Source organism: Terrapene carolina, unplaced genomic scaffold, assembly GCF_002925995.2.
Source record: "Terrapene carolina triunguis isolate 2854851 unplaced genomic scaffold, T_m_triunguis-2.0 Scaffold112, whole genome shotgun sequence".
Lineage (NCBI taxonomy): Eukaryota > Metazoa > Chordata > Testudines > Emydidae > Terrapene > Terrapene triunguis.
Genome location: NW_020664463.1, coordinates 3,053,825 through 3,073,320, shown reverse-complemented (window position 1 = coordinate 3,073,320; position 19,496 = coordinate 3,053,825). Strand labels below are relative to the sequence as shown.

At 41.2% G+C, this 19,496-nt stretch overlaps 1 protein-coding gene across 1 annotated transcript in view; it reads right to left on the bottom strand.

Moving 5' to 3' along the window:
- Positions 1 to 19,496, bottom strand: part of PIK3C2G (phosphatidylinositol-4-phosphate 3-kinase catalytic subunit type 2 gamma) — a 311,474-nt gene that overhangs the window by 102,052 nt on the left and 189,926 nt on the right. Inside the window, exon 24 of the mRNA XM_026652203.1 lies at positions 19,132 to 19,301. Coding sequence (XP_026507988.1) covers positions 19,132 to 19,301 — 170 coding nt within the window. The remainder of the gene's footprint in view (positions 1 to 19,131; positions 19,302 to 19,496) is intronic.

Genomic DNA, 19,496 nt, shown 5'->3' with positions numbered 1-19,496 from the left:
ATTTATAACATGCTCTGCATCATGTCAGCTAACCATAATTAAATCCTGATTCAACTAGCATGATTGTTGACTGCCAGGTTCAGACATGGTTACATCTCGTAGCATAGGCCAGTCCACTGAGATAAATGCTTCCTTGAATATTGGCCAGGACAGAGAGTATATACATTGTGGTAATCGCACGGGGAAATTTAAGTTAAGGACATGTCTAATATATATATATATATATATATGCTTGGAAGTACTAGATTTTTATTGGTAAATGGTTGGTTTCACTGTACACATACAAACTGATGAAAAAATATTTCCATCTATAATAATCGAAATTGACAGATAAGTAAAGTAGGAAAAATGCAGCTTGAGAACTTATTACAGTTTGATATAAGGCTATTTACGTGGTTTATTTTTACATGTGATGTTAAAAGTTTGTGTTTTAGTTGTTAGAAATCTTTAAGTTTTCAAATCTTAACATCTACTGCCATTAAATAATTATTGTCTGACCCCACCTAATTTCCCTCGAGTGTGAAAATTTAAATGGATAAAAAATATACATTTATGAAAAGTAAATATCAAATTCTGCCAAGCCTAAGTATACATGTGTCAACTATTTTTTAAAAAAGGAAGAAAATATCTTGAATACCTTGAAGAACTTGCTCAATAATTACAGAAGAATATGAGAAACTACTGTTCCAAATCAAGAGCAATTTGCCTCTTGAACAAGTTATATCATGCTGGCTGGAAATCAGATCCAGTCTGGAACATATATTATGAGTACTTCCAAGCTCAATCGGAGAGTTGCCATAGCCTTCAATAGCAGTAGATTGGGCTCCATATCTATAAGTCAATCAGGGTGGGATTTTCCAAAGCACTGACGTGACTTAGGAGCACAATTCCCATAAAACAATGATGCCTTTGAAAATCCCGTGCTTGGAAAACTACTGTCATGGATGCTAATATAATAACTTATTTGAGTGAAACTAGGATCAAAAAGAGATTTCAGTGAAAAGCGCAACTTTTCCCCCCCTCTGCTGTCTGTATCTCCAGAAGCAGGAGAAACGGTAGGAAATGGCCAGTGTTAAAACCAGGTTTTCTGGCAGACTGGGTACAAGCTTGATTGATGGCCCCTGCTCAGTTAAGGACTGTGTATCAAAACATAACACTCCTATTCTGAAGGGCCATTCCCACAATTCCTCCAGGCTCAGAACTTTCAGCCCCAGATCCACAAAAGTAATTAGGTGCCTAACCCCCAGATTTAGGTGCCTAAGTTCCACTTTTAGGCACCACTACGATCCACAAAAACCTCACTTGGCTACCGCCTAACCCTGTAGATACCAAAATTCTTTCAGCGCCTAAGTTTTTGCAGTGAAGATTTCCCTAGGTGCCTATGTTTCTGGCTCTTGCTATGCACACTGCTGCCTGCCTCTAGGCACCTGGGTGCCTTTCCCTCACCTAAGCCCCAGAGCGATTCATGAACCGGAGGAAGATAGGGTGTCCTCCGCCTCAGTCGTGCATGGGGCCTGATCTGGTAGACATGCTCACTGGTGGCCCAACTCCACACAAAACAGTGTGGGAGAGAAGCTCTCTTTAGCCAAGTGCTTAGGGTACTCACCTGGCATGTGGGAGAGCCCTGCTTCCAGTCCCCTCTCAACTTGATAAGAAGAAATTTGAACAGGGATCTGCCACCTGTCAAATTAGTGCTTTAACTGGGTTATGGAATATTCTCATAGGAGAGATTGAGGGAGACCCCTATTCACGTTGTTCCACTGTTAATTAAATTATTGAACAATTAACTATTTATTGGGGCTAGAAAGAGGGGAATCATTCCATGGCCCAGTGGCTAAGGCACCTCCCTGAGAGATGGCAGATCTCTGTTCAGCTCCCCCCTTCTCAGGCTGAGGGGGGACTTGAACAAGGGGTCTCAATGAGCACCTTAACCAATGGGCTAAAGATGATAAGGGAGTGTCTCCTCCTTCGCTCTGCTGTTCTATGTGGCATTTGGTGGCCTGTGAGCAAGCCTACTAGATCATGCCCTGCATATGAATTAGGTGGAGGAACACCTATCTTCCCCTGGTTCGCATGGCACTAATGGGGATAGATGCCTCTGTGCAGCCTGGACTTAGGTACCTATCTCCCTGAGAGGGATAGGGGTTAGGACACATCCCCTTATCAGGATCTCCCATTGGCTACTTTAGGCGGGGAACCACCCAGCTTGCTGGCTTTTGTAGATCCCATTTTAAGGTTCCTATCGCTCCCCATTGATTGTATAGAGCCTAGGTGCCTCACTCAGGCTTTGTGGATCCCATTATTGTCCCAGTGATTTTGTAGGCACCTAAAAGTTAGCTGTTGTGACAATGGGTGTCACAACGCTTATATCCCTTTGTGGATCCCCAGCCCTCACTGACCTCAAAAGCACTTCACCATGAGTTCTGTGTATTGAAGCCTCCCAAATGTCTGTTGCAATAAATAAAGGTTTAAAAGAAAAAAACAAAAGCTGGGAGAAATCCCTTTGGAGAAATAAATTCTGGTTAACTTTAGGTGGCAGACTGTTCAAAACTCGCTCAATCATTTGTCTCTTCTAATGGGTTTTAATGTGCAATTGCTGTTTGGGATAGACTGTTCTCTTTAGACATACAGGGCTATGTATACAAATCCTAGATAGTTGGAAGACTAGAGGTCTCAACAAGGTATGGGCCTGCTTTTTATTTCGCAAGAGGTTTGCAAATAAATAAATTAATTAATTAAATAAAAACTTGGAGCTGTCTGGAAGTTCTACATTTCTGTATTGTCTGCTTTAGTAAAGAGAAGACTCAACTGAATATAGATTTACAATGAGCCAGAGGCAATGTAACTGGTAGCTTTGGGGCTGATCCTGCTCACACTGAAGTCAATGGCAAAAATGCTGTTCATTTTGGTGGGAGCAGGAGTAGCTTCTGGCTAATCTACTAGCAAAATACAGAATGGAATGTTCAATCGTTTTGAAGGTTTACACAGAGTTTGGGGGGAAATGTGCATGTTATGAACTGTGTTGCTCAGATCTTAGTTATTGTATCATAGATTTTAAGTATATATTTTAAAGCTGTAAGAGGTCAAATGCATTAAATTAACATAAAGGATATGACCACGACTTTGTGACACACACATTCACTGAGCTCGCTGTACACCCAGGCACCAGCCCAAGCATACAGTGCATAATTCTGAGGTGCCATGCACTCAAAGAGTCCCCAAGGAAACCTCACTTTACACTGCCCTGGTGCTGTGTGGGGTTCGACAGTGGTTGGGACAGTGTACAGTGTTGCAAATTTCCCTCTGGCCTTGCTTAAGTTTTCACTGACCATGCCTGCTTTTTCACCGATCCACATGAAGCGTGCACTAGTGATGCTCACATGTGGTCGTAACTTCAGTGAACCAGGGGAGAGCATACCAGTGGCTTTGTGTAACTTCCTCTTTTTTTTTTTTTCCCTAAGCACATGGGGCGACCCACTTTTTATTCTTGCTTGGTGACTCCTTACTAAGAATCTGATAAGGCCTAAAGTAGTCCGTGAGAGTCTCTCTATTGAATTCAGTAGACTTTGGATCAAACCCTAAATCCTCTTTGCTTCTGAACACATCCTGTAAACATCTTTGTATTTGATTGTTACTTTACAGGCTCCAACAGCCTGGATTGTATTTGAACTGATGTAGACTTAAGAATAAAAACCATAGTAACATTGAATATTTTGATTATAAAAATGCTTTTTCATTTTAACTTTTGGTCAGTGGGTGATCTGGTTCATTAATTCTATACCTAGTTAAGAAGTTATGGAGTATTTGGATAATTCTTTGTATTTTACACATGGCTCAGAGCTGCTGTTCACCCATGAGATCACCAAAAATATTTTTATGCCACCCATTAAATAAATACCCTTGTATTACAGACTACTGTTCTTAGTCTATCGCCAGTCTTATTCCCCCAAATTAACCTCAAACTTACTAAATACTGTATAGCTCTCCTAAAGTAGGAGATCACCTTTGTTACAGAGCTGATTTTTGTTCACCTTTTTGCATGGTTGCTTAAGGCAGATTTTGCTGTATAGTAGTTCACAGCCTGTTTCTATAGTATATGCAAAGTTTGTCCCTCCTTGCCAAACCTACAGAAATAAGCACCTGAATTAAAAAATAATGCTGTGCATTATTTAAAGAACCTTTTGGTTTTGCAGAAGAATAAATGGTATCCACATTCAAACACTAACTGAAACCTTTACTTTTCTACTGATTGCATCTGAGTTCCAGTCACTCCTGCTGGGTGCTACTACTTATTCATGACTCAGCTTAGATGATTTTAGAAAACCCAGTGTGTATATGTGGGTGGCTGGGTGAATGGATGGAGCAACTGATTTTAAACTAGTCAAAGTTCTGTGTGGTTTCTCACGCTCTCTCTTCTGTGTTCATATGAGCAATTGAACTGTATCTAAAGTTAAACTGATCTTTTGACATGCTTCTCGTTACATCTCTTGTGGTGTGACTAGAACAAACTTTCCCCTAACAGCACAATGGGAAGTTTAGATTGAATTAGGGAAAAGGTCACTTGCAGTTTGGCTCATGTGCTCCAGTTACTAAATAAAGGAGGAAGTTGAGACGTCTTTCTCACTGAAAACAACATGTTCCATACCGTGGGATTCAGAGTAGGGAAAACTGGAATCTTTGCTGACCTCATAAACTTCATTATCAGCTTATTTCAAATGTTTCATCCCAGTGGTCAGTAAACCCTAGGGATCTTACTGTTCTGCAACTCTAGGGATGTAGCAAGTTTCCAGCCAATGGTAAGGTCCTGGTAAATATTCTCCTTATCACTAATTTGTTTGTTGTTATGCCTGCTGAGCTATCCAATAACTTGAGGCTTGCTTCCTTCCCTGCCTCCCATGTCATATCATCCAAACATTCTTAGCCTCCAGAGGGACACTAAAAAGCATTCCCATGAACATTTGGAAGATCTGACAGCAATACACAGTGACATTCATCACTGGGTTTGCTTTTCCTTGGATTAATTTAATAAACCTAGGTCACAGCTATAGCAAAATATACCCCCTGAAATCCCAGTACTATATAAAAGCCTGTTTGCCCTAAGTGTGTGCATTCCCTTGTTTGTTGAAATACTTCCACTGTAAAAAACTAGAGAATCCATTCATCCCATCTGGGGAGGGTGACCAAACGTCTCGTTTTTAAAGGGACAGCCCTGTTTTTTGGGACTTTTTCTTATATAGGCGCCTATTACCCCTCCCCCCCCCGCGCCCCATTTTTTCACAGTTGCTATCTGGTCACCCTACATCTGAGGCACAGCTTGCAGTGAAGAAAGGAGGCCTGATAATGCATGATTTTGCTTGTATGCTGCAGGTACATGGTCAAGGCCAAGTTACACCAGCTGTTCGCAAAAAGACTTTTACACTAAAGAAGATGCTCCCCTGTGCTCCCCTTGTAAGATAGAGGGCATAATATGGTGAAAAAAAGCTTGTGTGGCCTTCCAAAATGGAGACATAGTCATGGCCAAATCTCCTACTTACTATGTTGCCCCATAAATGCAGCACAGAAACAGAAAATAAGAAGTGAACTCTCCGCATGTTGGGGGCTGCAAATCTTCTCTGTTAGGTACATGCAACCCCACTGATTTAACTGAAGAAGCACAGGTTTAATGGAGATCTGCATTGGGGGCCTCATTCATGCACATGTTGGTGATGATATGGAGTCCTTGCTCTTTCGGCCCCCTCTAGTGGTGATATACTATATGAATTATTTGTGATCTGTGTGACAAACATTGAAACTACGTGAAATATCTTTGGAGGAACATATTGTTGTTAAGGTTATGAATGGTTTCTGTATCACTGTGGGCCAGGGATTGTATGCAGCTGTGGGGGAGGGTTGCTTTTAGTTCCTCCAGGAACTAAAAACAGTGGATGATGATTTAAGGTGAATCACTCAAGTTGTAAACACCTCCAGAGAGGTACCACCCCCTGGGGTGGCTTGCATGTGCATGTTCAAACTGGGTTTTCCAGAGACCTACAGACAAAGAAAGGGCTTCTGTCATAAAAAGGCTACAGTTAAACTGACTTGGGATCTTCTTTCTGATCCAGCAAATGAGCGGACCTTCTGTCCAAGGGGGACTCCAACTCTTGTAGAAGGTTTGAAAAGACTCTGGCCTACTAGGGTACCATGGGGGCTGATGGGTAACTCATAATATTTTAGTGTGTTTTAAATCTGTTGTTTTCTCTGTAATGCTTTGACCTTAAAAATAAAGGTGCTTCCTTAGAAAGAGCTATGCAGTAACTTGTACCTGCTGGCAATACACTGTTCATAGCCCTTGGAGAGAAAGCAACACATTGAGGCTGGCCGTTAGACAAACTGGCTTGCTGTGGATATCATTCACTCTTGCTTACAACATTTATTTCAAACAGTATGTCATGCCACAACACTAAGCGCCACAGAAATGTGAAGTTATGTATGTTTCTGGTGATTCCATTTCCCTCTGCCACTGTTCTCCCACGAACAGTTCCTGTCATAGCATTATCCTCCATAATGGCAACTATGGCATCATCGATCTTCCCAATTTGGTGTTTGATAGGCTTTATCGCCTCCACTCGACTTTTCCATCGTGTGGCACTCAGTGGTTTCAGTGTCAGAGAGGATGTTCCCAGATGTTGCTTCAAAAGTTGCCATTGATGAGTTGATGCAGAGAAAAATACATAGATGCTTTGAATTACATTAAAAAATTCAGCAGAATCTCACTAGAAGCTGATGCTGCATCACTGACCACCAAGTTCAATGAATGAGAACTGCATGGGACAATAAAAACTCGAGGGTTTAACTCTCGAATCCGTGTCTGCACTCCTCTGTTCTTTCCTCTCATGTTGGCACCATTATCGTAGCCCTGACCTCTCATGTCAGCTATCGCAACTCCTGTATCTTCCAGCTTTTTAAGAAGCACATTTGTCATACCAGCTCCTGTAGTATCATCAATGTCAATAAATTCTAGAAAATGCTCTCTGACAGTCACCATTGCAGGGACATTTTCACTAGGTTCTGTTGTTGTTACAAAATGCACCATTAAAGTCATTTGTTCTGTATGGCTGATGTCAGGTGTGCAGTCCAGAATAACAGATTAATATCTTGCTGACTTCGGATCTGCCACAATCTTGTTTGACTTTTGTTGCCAGTAATTGTATGATCTCATTTTGAATTGTTTTTCCAAGGTAGTGGTGTGTGTACATTTCTTGGGTGGTGACTCTTCTTAGATGCTCCTGGAGTACAGCATCAAACTCAGCCATCAGCTCCACAGTTTTAAGGAAGTTTCCATTGTTTGGCACATACAGCTGATCTGACGTGCCAAGCAGTGCTAGGTTTTGGGTAGCAAGCATTCTCACAATGGCAATGAGCCTTTTCAGAACATTTTGCCAGTAAAGAGACTCTGATGCAATCTTCTCTTGATGCTGATCATTTATGGTGGCCTTTAACCTTAGTCTCATCTCAAGCTCTTTCCACATATGGAATGCTCTCTGGTGATTTGCTACCTTCTCATGGCATGCCAGATTTCTAGCCAGATTTTTCCAGTCCTTTGTTCCTGTAAAACCCAATGTGGCTGGAACATTAGACTGGAAGAATTTGCAACAAAAACAGTATGCAGCATTCTGGGTTTTTGAGTACATAAGCCATGGCCTCTCCACTTTGTCACCATTGGGGTTTTCATACCAGTAATATGTTGGATGGAAACTTCTATTTTCATTGTCTTTGGGGAACATGAAGTTTTTCACTTGCTGTGTCCCATGCAGTACAAGGAAGACCCTCAGGCTACTGCTCAAGTGGGTCCACAATCCCGGATCATGTAGACTTAAGGAACTAAACTCAGCAGCAGCTGTTTCTTGTGCCTCGACCACACTCTTCTCTGATCTACACTTTTATTCAGGAATGTGCATGGTTACATCCATTTGAGATGGAGATATGGATGCTGCAATAGCTGCCAGGTCACCTGCACGCCGACTAACTGGAAGATCAGGCATCTCCTCACCACTCACATCCTCACTGGGGCCGGAAGGCTCACCGTGAACATTTGTGTCTATGTATCTCAGGAGAGCTCCTTCCTGCTTAGATAGAAAAGCTTCCTTTGATTTCTTTCTTTTTCTGAATGCTGCCCCAGAGGGGCGTTTTCTTCTTTCACTCAGGACTGCTTTTCTGTGCCAGCTATAGTGGCTCTCAACACTCAATTGAAGGGGACAAATAACAGGGTGGTAGCAGGGCCTGAGTGTGGGAAGATATCAGTGTCTTAAGGGCCTAACTGGCTCCTACTACTTCAGTTGACTGCCTGTTCTCCTCGAGTGGGTTCAGGGAAGCAGCAGGAAACAGGAAGCTCCCTGTGAAGCTGGTGTTAATCAGTCCAGGCTCCTGGGGGTGCTAGAGAGGTACATAAGAGGTTCCTCCTCCTCTCTCTCCCTGCAGCTCCTGCTGCTTTCTGTTATTCCCTCTCACCTTTTCTCCTGCCTGCCTGTTAGGTCTCTTGTGCCCTCCTTCCTCCAGCACAGCACTCCACCATCTCTGTGCATCTAGAGCAGAGAGAATACATATGCACCAGCAGCAGACACAATTTTCTACACTCTGGGTCCTAGTGGCGCCCCACCACAGGCTGGCACCTGAGGCGGCTGCCTCAGTCAGTTCAGCTCATGATAAGGCCAGCCCTATCTGAGAGCCACTGAACCAAACTGTAAACCCTGTATATAATGGAAACAACTTTAAGCCACCCCTTGTTCCAGCACCTATGCAGTTCAACAAGTTATGTGCTATGAAAATGTTAACCTCATTTTTAAACATTGTTTCAAATGAAGGCTACCAATAATTTTGGCTACAAATTTTGAATACCTCATTTTGTACATTAGTGATAATTCAATTAATTTAGTTTTAAAAAATAATAAAAAAATCAGATGTATTCACTCACCCTACTGTTAATGAGATGTTTGTACCTGTCGTGTAGATGCAAGTCTTTCAATCCGGGGATGAATGTTTGACAAGGAAACTCGGAGCATCTTTCCAATGCTCAGCCGCTTGTGGTATTTTGTTTTCGTTGCAGTCATCACTGAAAATCCAGTTTTGCAGGGGTATGTGGAATGGAACGGGAGCAAAGTTTTGACAGTGAATTCACCAAGTTGTGGATATTCACTTCTGACTTTGATCCAGAAAACAGGTCACTTCATGAAACTGTAACTTCAGACCCTCATCGCTTGACAGTTCCAGCAACTTATCCTCTAATGATAGCGACAGAGAGGTCTCAGGTTCTAGAGAGGAAAATGGACCATGAACCCATTGCTTTCCTTTTTGTGGATCAGAGTCTGATGAGAAATAGTCCTCAAATGTTTGGAGAGTTGATTTTAGATGGGATGCAATATTTTAGGTAGGAGAGGCAGATCCACACCTTGACTATCGTCAATAGCCAGAAATGCAAAAAATGGGAACATGTCATAACAGTTGCACCCGACTCTCTTTCCAGACTTGAGCAATTTTTTTTTTAAAAAAGGCTATGAACTTGTCAGCCAATACAAAGACACTCACCATACTCTGCCAAATATGCAAGTTTGGCGATCCATTGTAAATCCTGAAAGCATGCTGCCAGAGGAGACTTCTTTTGAGACAGAAAGGCTTCAAGTTCACATACACTTGGTTTAATACTTTGCCACAGGATTAACCAGCACACTTCAGCATGTAAGAGTAAGTGGTGGACAGACCCCATTTCTTCACACATTGTAGCAAAGATGTGAGAATTGAGTCCATTTGCTTTCACAACATTCACAATTTTAACAACTATACCAAGGACATACATTTCTCGGCTGCCAAGACCTTTTGATAAATAAAGCAGTGTACTGCTTGAGCAGTTGGTGCAACTTCCATCACTCTCGCCACTACAGCTGAATATCTGCCTGTCATTGTGGCCGCTCCGTCAGTGCAAATTCCAATGCCGCGATCCTACTGAAGTCCTGTCCTGTCACATACTCATCTAGGACACAAAATATTTCAGCACCTGTTGTGTTTTGTGGCAGTTCTTCTCAGCAGAGTAGATCTTTGTGAAATGCACCATCATAGGCATAGGCATCCCATAGGCGCACATAAACAATAAGAACTGCTGTGTTAGAAATGTCTCTTGTAACTGAATTACAAACCAGCTTAATGCTCTCAACCTTTCCATCAACTGAGCTTTGATATCGGTAGAAGTGGTATATCTTGACTTTAGTAAGGCTTTTGATATGGTCTCGCATGACCTTCTCATAAACAAACTAGGGAAATACAACTTAGATGGAGATACTATAAGGTGGGTGCATAACTGGTTGGGAAACTGTTCCCAGGGAGTAATTATCAGTGGTTCACAGTCAAGCTGGAAGGGCATATCAAGGGGATCCCTGCAGGGATTGGTTCTGGGTCTAGGTCTGTTCAGTAGTATCAATGATTTAGATAATAGCATAGAGAGTACACTTCAAGTTTGTTGGCGATACCAAGCTGGGAGGCGTTGCAAGTGCTTTGGAGGATAGGATTAAAATTCAAAATGATCTGGACAAACTGAAGAAATGGTCTGAAGTAAATAGAATGAAATTAAATAAGGACAAATGCAAAGTACTCCACTTAGGAAGGAACAATAAATTGCACAAATACAAAATGGGAAATGACTGCCTAGAAAGGAGTACTGCCGAAAGAGATCTGGGGGTCATAGTGGATCACAAGCTAAATATGAGTCAACAGCGTAACACTGTTGCAAAAAAGCGAACATCATTCTGGGATGTATTAGCAGGAGTGTTGTAAGCAAGACATGAGAAGTAATTCTTCTGCTCTACTCTATGGTGATCAGGCCTCAACTGGAGTATTGTGTCCAGTTCTGGGTGCCACATTTCAGGAAAGATGTGGACAAACTGGAGAAAGTCCAGAGGAGAGCAACAGAAATGATTAAAGGTCTAGAAACCATGACCTATGAGGAAAGATTGAAAAAAAATGGGTTTGTTTAGTCTGGAGAAGAGAAGGGAAGACATGTTAACAGTTTTCAAGTACATAAAAGGTTGTTATGAGGAGGAGGGAGAAAAATTGTTCTCATTAACCTCTGAGAATAGGGCAAGAAGCAATAGGCTTAAATCGCAGCAAGGATAGTTTAGCTTGGACATTAGGAAAAACTTCCTAACAGTCAGGGTGGTTAAGCACTGGCATAAACTGCCCAGGGAAGTTGTGGAATCTCTATAACTGGAGATATTTAAGAGCAGGTTAGACAAACACCTGTCAGGGATGGTCTAGATAATACTTAGTCCCGCCATTAGTGCAGGGGACTGGAGTAGATGACCTCTCGTGGTCCCTTCCAGTCCTATGATTCGATGATTCTATGATCTTCTGCAATATCAGTGATTCAACGTGACTATCATTTGACAGTGGAATGCAATTCACTTTTTTGACAGCTGCATCACCCAAGACTTTGCGATAGGCATCTGTTACAAAAGGCATGATTAGTTCTTCACCAATTGTAAATAGCAATTTGCATTTAGCTATGCGTAGGGATAGCAGCTCTGATGCTTTTATATCATACCTTTATTTGATGTTATGGTGGTATGCAGTCGTTTCTTTTGCCCCTTCACTTCATCTCGCTTCTGTTGGAAGAATTCCATTGGCTTTTCTTTTAAATTCGGATGTTTAGTTTCAAGGTGTCAAATTATTTTGAAGGTTTCATAGCATCATTGCTCAGAGTTGTGCCACACACAACACAGAGAGGTTTTGGGCATTTTACATCCTCACTTTCAACAAACCCATACTTAAATGTAAGACTAATAGTATTTTTGATTGACGGCTGAACATTTCCTTTTCTAACACTTCTTCCTGATCATATTCGGAGTCACTCACATCTCTATTATGTTTTTCTGAACTTTTGTTAGTTCTGAAAAATAGATGCAGAGGTAATTGCTTTGACAGTGACATTGTCGAGTTTAGCTAAGTAAAATTTTTACTAGGACTTAATTTTTTCTCGCCGCTTTCTGTTAACTACTTCCTTCCAACAAATGAACGCAAATGTGATTTGCATATCAGTACCAGGGGCACCAATGTCAACCCAGTCGATTTATTTAAGATGTTCAAAAATAATTGAATGAATTCAGTGATGTAAAATGCAAGTATAAAAAATCGTTACATTTTAAATATTAATATTCTGTATTAGGGAAATCTGAGTGACTGGCAAGGAGGCTGCCATGGACCGGCACCAGTCTTTGGACTGGTCATTGAGAAACACTGCACTAGACTATGTAAGAGAGTATAGCCCCTCTAGAATACTGTGACAGGCTGCTCAACTCCCTGCTGGATGGCACCACCTCCTGGTGATTCTGGGGATTAACTCAGTCAGGCCGACACCCCTTCCAGTGGTTACACCCTTTCAGTTTCTTCTCTGCAGCTCTTCTTTCACTCTTGGGAACTGCAGCTGTCCTCTTCATGACTCAGCCCTCTGTCCAGGTCACTATTCTTCCAGGGGGAAAGCACATCAAGGTTCCGTTTTTTAGCAATCTCAGGCAGTCTTCTGCTTCACTGCCTCACAGTGCCACTCCTGCAGTGACTGGCAGGGGAACCTGGGCCCACCCTCTATCTAGGTTCCGGTTCAGGGACCCTGTACACAGCAGCAAGGCCAATTCCCTGCACCTTGCTGCCTTTACCTGAGTCACTTCCATAACTCCTGGTCCTCCCCACTCCTCTGGTTTTGACAATCTCTTCACTCCCTCCTCCCAAGGAGTAACTTTAGGCAACTTGTCTCTGTAGCCCTAAAGCAGTCCTCCCTTCTCCCAGGAAGTGACTGAAGCCTTCTCCCTGCATCCCCTTCTGCTTTCAGTTTCCTGTCTTTTGGAGAAGCCCCACCTGTCCATCATAGGTGAGCTTCTCTCTAATTGGCTGCCTCCAGCCTACCCTCCTCCCCCCTTAGCAGACTAATTCAGCTCTTGTAGGGCCAATGTGGGGAGTACATCCCATCACAGATACCCAAGTGGCACATGGGATAAAGTGGTGGAAGGGCGGGTTGCAATTAAAAGCAATGATGATATAGCACAGAAGATAGGTCAATATTTTTTCCATCAGTTATTTACTGTTGATTGTGATGTGGAACTTCCTGTTTCCAAAGGCATTTATATAAGAATTCACAGGGTGGTCTTAAAAAAAGAGAGAGAAGTCTCCAAAGAGGACGATATGGAGCCACTCAAACTCACATGCAGTACACCACCAGACTGGAAGGAATTCCACTGGACCAGAACTGGAAGGAATTCCACTGGTGGTTCCAAAGGTGATAAATAACAACACACTCTAGCCCAGATAATCACTAATGAGACTATACAATAACCTCCTCAAAACAGCAACTGTTCCTGAAGACTGGAAAGTAGTTAATGCAGTGCTTCAGCTTCAAATCAGAGCCACAGGGGATACTGGGAATTACAGACCAGTGAGCTTCACCTCAGTTCCAGGGAACTCAATTGAGCATGTAATTAAGGAGAAAGCAGAACATTACACTTGGATAATAAAAACAGATAGGGACAAACAAACACAGCTTCTGTAAAGGAAAATATGTGCCTCTCTAAACTGTTAGGGTACTTCACAGAAATAATAAATTAAAACATAGATACAAAGAGACTAGGGGCTTGTCTACACCCAGCCGCTAGTTCGGCGGCTGGGGATCGAAGTTCCGAGTTCGATTTATCGCGTCTGGTCTGGACGCGATAAATCGAACCAGGAAGTGATTCCCGTCGACTGCGGTACTCCAGCTATACGAGAGGAGTACCGCGGAGTCGACGGGGAGCCTGACCGCCACGTGTGGACCGCGTCTGAACCGCGGTAAGTTCGAAGTAAGGTATGTCGAATTCAGCTACGTTATTCACGTAGCTGAATTTGCGTACCTTACTTCGACTTGGGGGGTAAGTGTAGACCAAGCCTAGTGGACATAAATTTACTCTGATTTCAAAAAGCATTTGATGAGTTCCCTCCATAAGAGACTATTAAAGAAAATAAATAACCCAGGGTAAAGTATTATGCAGGATTAATAACTGGGTGAGGCATAGACAACACAGTAACAATAAATAACTAGTCTTCAAAGTGGAGAAAGATAAGAGTGTCCTAAAGCCAGTATTGGGATTCATATTTCTCAGTAGGCCTAAATTTCCAAAAGTGATTAGTGCTTTTGAATGCCTAACTTGAAACACCTAAAAAGGGCTGATTTTCAGAAGTGCTGAGCACCTGTCCTCTGAAATTCAGGCCCCTTAAAGGTGTCTCAAATTGGCCTATCCAAAAGTTGAAACTGCCCCAAATCATTTTTGAAAATGTAGGCTCCAATTCTGCGAAGACATATGTGGATGCTTAACTTTAAGTACCTGAGTAGCCTCATTAACTTCAGTGAAGCCACCCAAGCACTTAAATTTAAGAATATGAAGTCTTTGCATGTCTCTGGCCTTTGTTTTTTTGAAGGAGGACAGGTGTAGCAAGTGAAGGAAGTTGGCTGATGACTTGAAACTCTTCAGGTTAATGAAAACTAAGAACTGTAACTCCAGATCTACATAAAGTGAGGGATTGGCAGTATGATATAGGATAGAATTTAACTTAGATAAAGGTAATAAACAGAGTTGGCCAAAATTTTTCCAAGGAAAGTTTTTTCATCAGTAAATAGGTTTGCATTGAAAACAAAATGTTTCACAGACCATTTTGAATTTTTGACAGATTTTTTGTCTAAAATTTTTTCAAAATGAAAATTTTAGATCCCCCCATTGAAACGTTTCCCAAATAAAACTATGCAAGAAATAACTGAAATTTTAGAATTTTCAATTTTTCTCATTTGAAATTGTGTTTCCCCCCATTTTCTGACTGTTCTCCAACCTTTGCCAATTCAAAAGCAGTCCGAAAGCATTGAAAGGGTTCTTTCTCTTTTAAAGTAACACTTTCAATGATAAAGAAACTCTTTCATTTTGAAGTGTTAACACTAAAACCAAAGTTATTTTTATAAATGAAAAGTGGCATTTCTCCCCCCTCCCTCCTTTCTTATTCTTCTCAAACTGGAAAAAGCAGAAAAACGGTAAAAAGGGTGGGGAAAAAACCCCACTTTCCCATATTTTTGATGGAAAATTAGAATTTCCCAATGGGAACATTCTAAAAGGGATTCTTCACACAACACAGAGTCAATCTGTGTAACTCTTTGCCAGAGGATGTTGTGAAGGCCAAGACTATAACAGGGTTCAAAAAAAGAACTAGATAAGTACATGGAGGATAGGTCCATCAATGGCTATTAGCCAGGATGGGCAGGGATGGTGTCCCAAGCTTCTATTTGCCAGAAGCTCGGAAGGGGCGACACTTGATGATTACCTGTTCTGTTCATTCCCTCTGAAGCACCTAACTTTGGCCACTGTCAGAAGACAGGATACTGGGCTAGATGGACCTTTAGTCTGACCTAGTATGGCCATCCTTAGGTTCAGCCAGCTCTATTAATAAACATTGTCAAAAAACAAAACAAAATACAACACAACAGGAAGAGCAAAATTTAATATATGGGAAAGACATAGGGGTCTTTGAGGAGATCAGTGAAGGCATATAGGCAGTGCCTGGCAGCAATTAAACAGGACAACTGTGTGCATTGAAAAAGGATGGGAAATTACACATACATTACTATGCCATGACAAAAATATCATATAACCTGGATTATCTCATTTTATTTGAGATGGCCACCTAATCAATAGCAGTGACTGGAAAACTACCAAGAAAGGTGTTGAAAATGGCTAGAGAAGTGTAAGACTGCTAAATCTAGGATTGTATCAGATAGCACCGCATTTAAATAAATCCTTTATTGCCTAATCCTCCAAAGCAGAAGAGTTCAAGAGGAATTGGTTAGAACCAGAAAAATAAAAAAATTAACCCCTTCCTCTTACATTGTCCTGTGTACCTCAGCTAAAACCACTTCTGCACAGGGATCTAGGAAGGACAAACAAGTCCTCCCACAATACACTATACACCAATTGCTAGAATTGTTCCTGTTGGTGAAGCACTAAGAGCTCTGGGATATACATACCCCCATTAATTCTAGCACTAAACACATGCAGCTGCTGTGTCAGAAGAGATGTGGGTATACTGGGGCATGTGTGGTTCTGTAGTATGGGCTCTTGGAGGCAGGCTTGGCTAACATGCAATCACATGTGCACAAGCCAGTATGTGGGTACACATTGCAGCATAGACTTATCCTTAGAAAACACCCCTAGTGACCTCAACAGGGGCAGGGAATACAGGCCTACATCAAAATGAGAACACAGGATACTCAATACTGTTAAAGTACAGGAAATTTTGAACAAATAAAGGGTAATTACATCTTCGCACGGTTTGAATTCTGTGGAATTCACTGCCTTAGGGTCAAAAGCTGTGGCTCGATTAAAGAAAGGTGTGTAATTTTATTACCACTAACAAAATGTGTAGCTTTGTAAGATAAAATAAAAGATAATGAAATCTCATGTTTTAGTCTGTAAATCTCATATGGGACTCAAAAAGTAATGTTCCTCCAGAGCACTTTAAAGATCAGATAGACAGACTACAAGCTCTTTAAGGCAGGAATGTTCACTAAATCCCACTGAAGGCAATGGGACTTTTTCTACTGATTTTAATGGGTGCAGGATTGGGCTCTAAATGGAGAGACTCAGTACATAAAATGTAATGAGGAGGATACTGGACTGGAGCAGGTATTGATCCCTTTCCATTGCCAAATTATGTTTGCTATGTTTTCAACAGAAATGTTTTCCTGAAAATTCTCATGTCTGTCTGAATCATATTACTTTCAAACTATTATTTTCAGAGTCGAGAGTGGACTGAATGGAAGGAATCACTGCCCTGCATAGAGTGTTACATAATTCTTCAGGCTACTATAAATCTTTCAGTTTATTTACAGTAAAAAGAATACTCTTACTTGCAGAAGACTGTGGAAAGCATTTGCTTATGATGCTCTGAAGGACAAATGTTTGCTAATCACAAAACTCCCCACTCATTTATTGAGAATACACAATGGGCATTTATATCTGTGGTAAGCAAGCAAATTATTTTTCGAAGAAAAGAGAGACCAGGGTACGGTAATCACTATGGAGTGGGGACTCCTTTTCCTGCAAGCCTTTGCTATAAATGCGTTGAAGAAAAATGTAACCACAGTGTGATATAAGGATACTTGCATGAGTCAAGATTTGTAAGATCAGATGCTGCTGATCTTTAAAGTTGCCTAAGCTACCTCACTGCAATGCATATAAATTGTATTAAACAACAAAGCATAATAAGAGAGTCATCACAAATATAGTGTTGAGGATTTTAAAAAAGTTTGCTGTTGCTTTTATGGACATCACTTTAGTGGTTCAACTGAGGTAAATTACTGATTTAGGGCATGGTCAAAAGGCAGATAACTTTTGGAGAACTGAGCTAAAAATCTACTAAAAGGTTACTTAAACATGGGGCTAACAAGTGAACTGCTTCAGGTCTGCATATGGAAAAGGAATGGATAGATGCAAATAGCATCAAGTATTCACTTTGTGGGTGATGAAAGTCTGATATCCTTGTGTCACTAGTATCTGTCAGACACTACATTTGATGAAGAACACACAATGCTCATGTGTATTACAGCCATCTTTCTAAGACCTACTCAGTGTGCGTGAGGGCAAGGAGTAAGCATATCGCTCCCTAGTGTCTACAGCCACAGAAAATATAAGCCCTATTCATACTAAGGACACATGAATGAGTCACAAGTTGTATAGCTTTGGAATCTATTGAAAATAGAGCAAAATATTTGTATGGATGAAAAGGAACAAAATAGCTGCTATTTGAATAAATGACTTATTTTAAATGGTACTTCTAGATTTAACAAAGCTGAATAATATCATTACATCATTTTATAGTAAAAATAATAGCTATAGCATTCCGGTCTAAACTTTGGGCATTGGGCCTTCTGCTGCCCTCCAGGGGCCAAATCTTTCCCTCCTAAATCATTTTGCCCTTAGGCAAAAGTACCATTCAAGTAAGCTCCAGATAGACTCTAGTGGCAGCTTTGGCTGAGTAACAGATGCAGCACTTGACTCAGGGTGTGTATGTATGTCTCTTTGTGACTCTACTGTGCATTATTCTTTCCACAGAAAATTGGTAAAATTAAGGGAGCCCCTTGAATGACTGATGATGATTTTGAGCACTGCAAATAAATCTTTTGTCTGCATGGTTCAGAACTAATTAGCCCCATCAGCTTCCTTCATACCAGTACGCCCACACTTATTTCTGTCTAATATGCTGGAAGACAAGGGGAAAAAAAGGAATGATTAACTCAAGCGGATTCATTCTGGGATGGGTCAGGTGATTATGAGGACAAGTGAAGGAAGGACTCCACACATCAATCTGATTGTCAGTGCCAGGGAGATATTTTTATCCATCATATATACTGCTATACAGTTTGTCTCATGTTTGGGGTGTATTGAAATGTCTATGCACACTTCTAGTTATCATCATTTCATCCTAATTCATCCTTTCATAATCAAGAATGGAACTAGAATAGGTATGGCAAGTACTTACTTATCCACAGAATATGTACAGCCTGAAAGTGAGAGCATCCACACAATAACTCAACTCCGACTAGTTGGGATCAATACTTGGGGTGTAAATCATGGGCCCCATTGACATCCCTGGGGCCACGATTTCACCCTATGTGTGGGAGTGTAGTTGATCCTGCATGCCCAGTCAGTGTTTGGTCTCTATGCTAAAAGTGACAATTACATCCAGCTGTGGGATTGGATTTGTGCTATGGACACCTGCTCACTAGAAAAAAAAAAAAGAGAGACCACGGACTGTTTTCTCATAGGCCCGCCATCAGATGGTAACTACTTCTGGCCACTGCTGAACTGGATCAAACTCATACTAGTGACCTAAAAGAGAAAATCTCCATATCCCATTACTAATTCTTTCAGACCTCTCCCAATAAGGTTTTAAGAATGCTACAACATGCTGTGTATGATACCTCTAGAGATTCAGGGGGGAGGGGAAGCAAGGACTCATTTACAATTTTCATGTATGTTTTAGAATACTGAAGTTTTATCAGAACACTGTTTAAACTTTATAATTAATGTTATTGTAGATACCAACCTTTTTATGCTTCCAAATTTTTGTGCATGACCTAAAATCTTTCCAAAATCTATATGGAACATGTGGCCAGTGTTTGTCAGCATGATGTTGTCATTGTGTCGGTCACAGACTCCCAGAATGAAGGTAACAACGCACCAGCCAGCACAGGAATGAAAGAAATTCTTTATTGCCTAATTAATCAAAACAAAAACACAAAGAAGAAATATACAGTAATGTATTTTTGTGATACTAACACAAATACCAAGTCCTACAAGCTCTTGTGCACATGCTTAAAGTTAAATACAAGCCTAAGTGTTTGCAGGTTCTGGACCTAAACTAATAACATGGGAACTGCCATAGTACAACAGACCAATGGTTCATCTAGA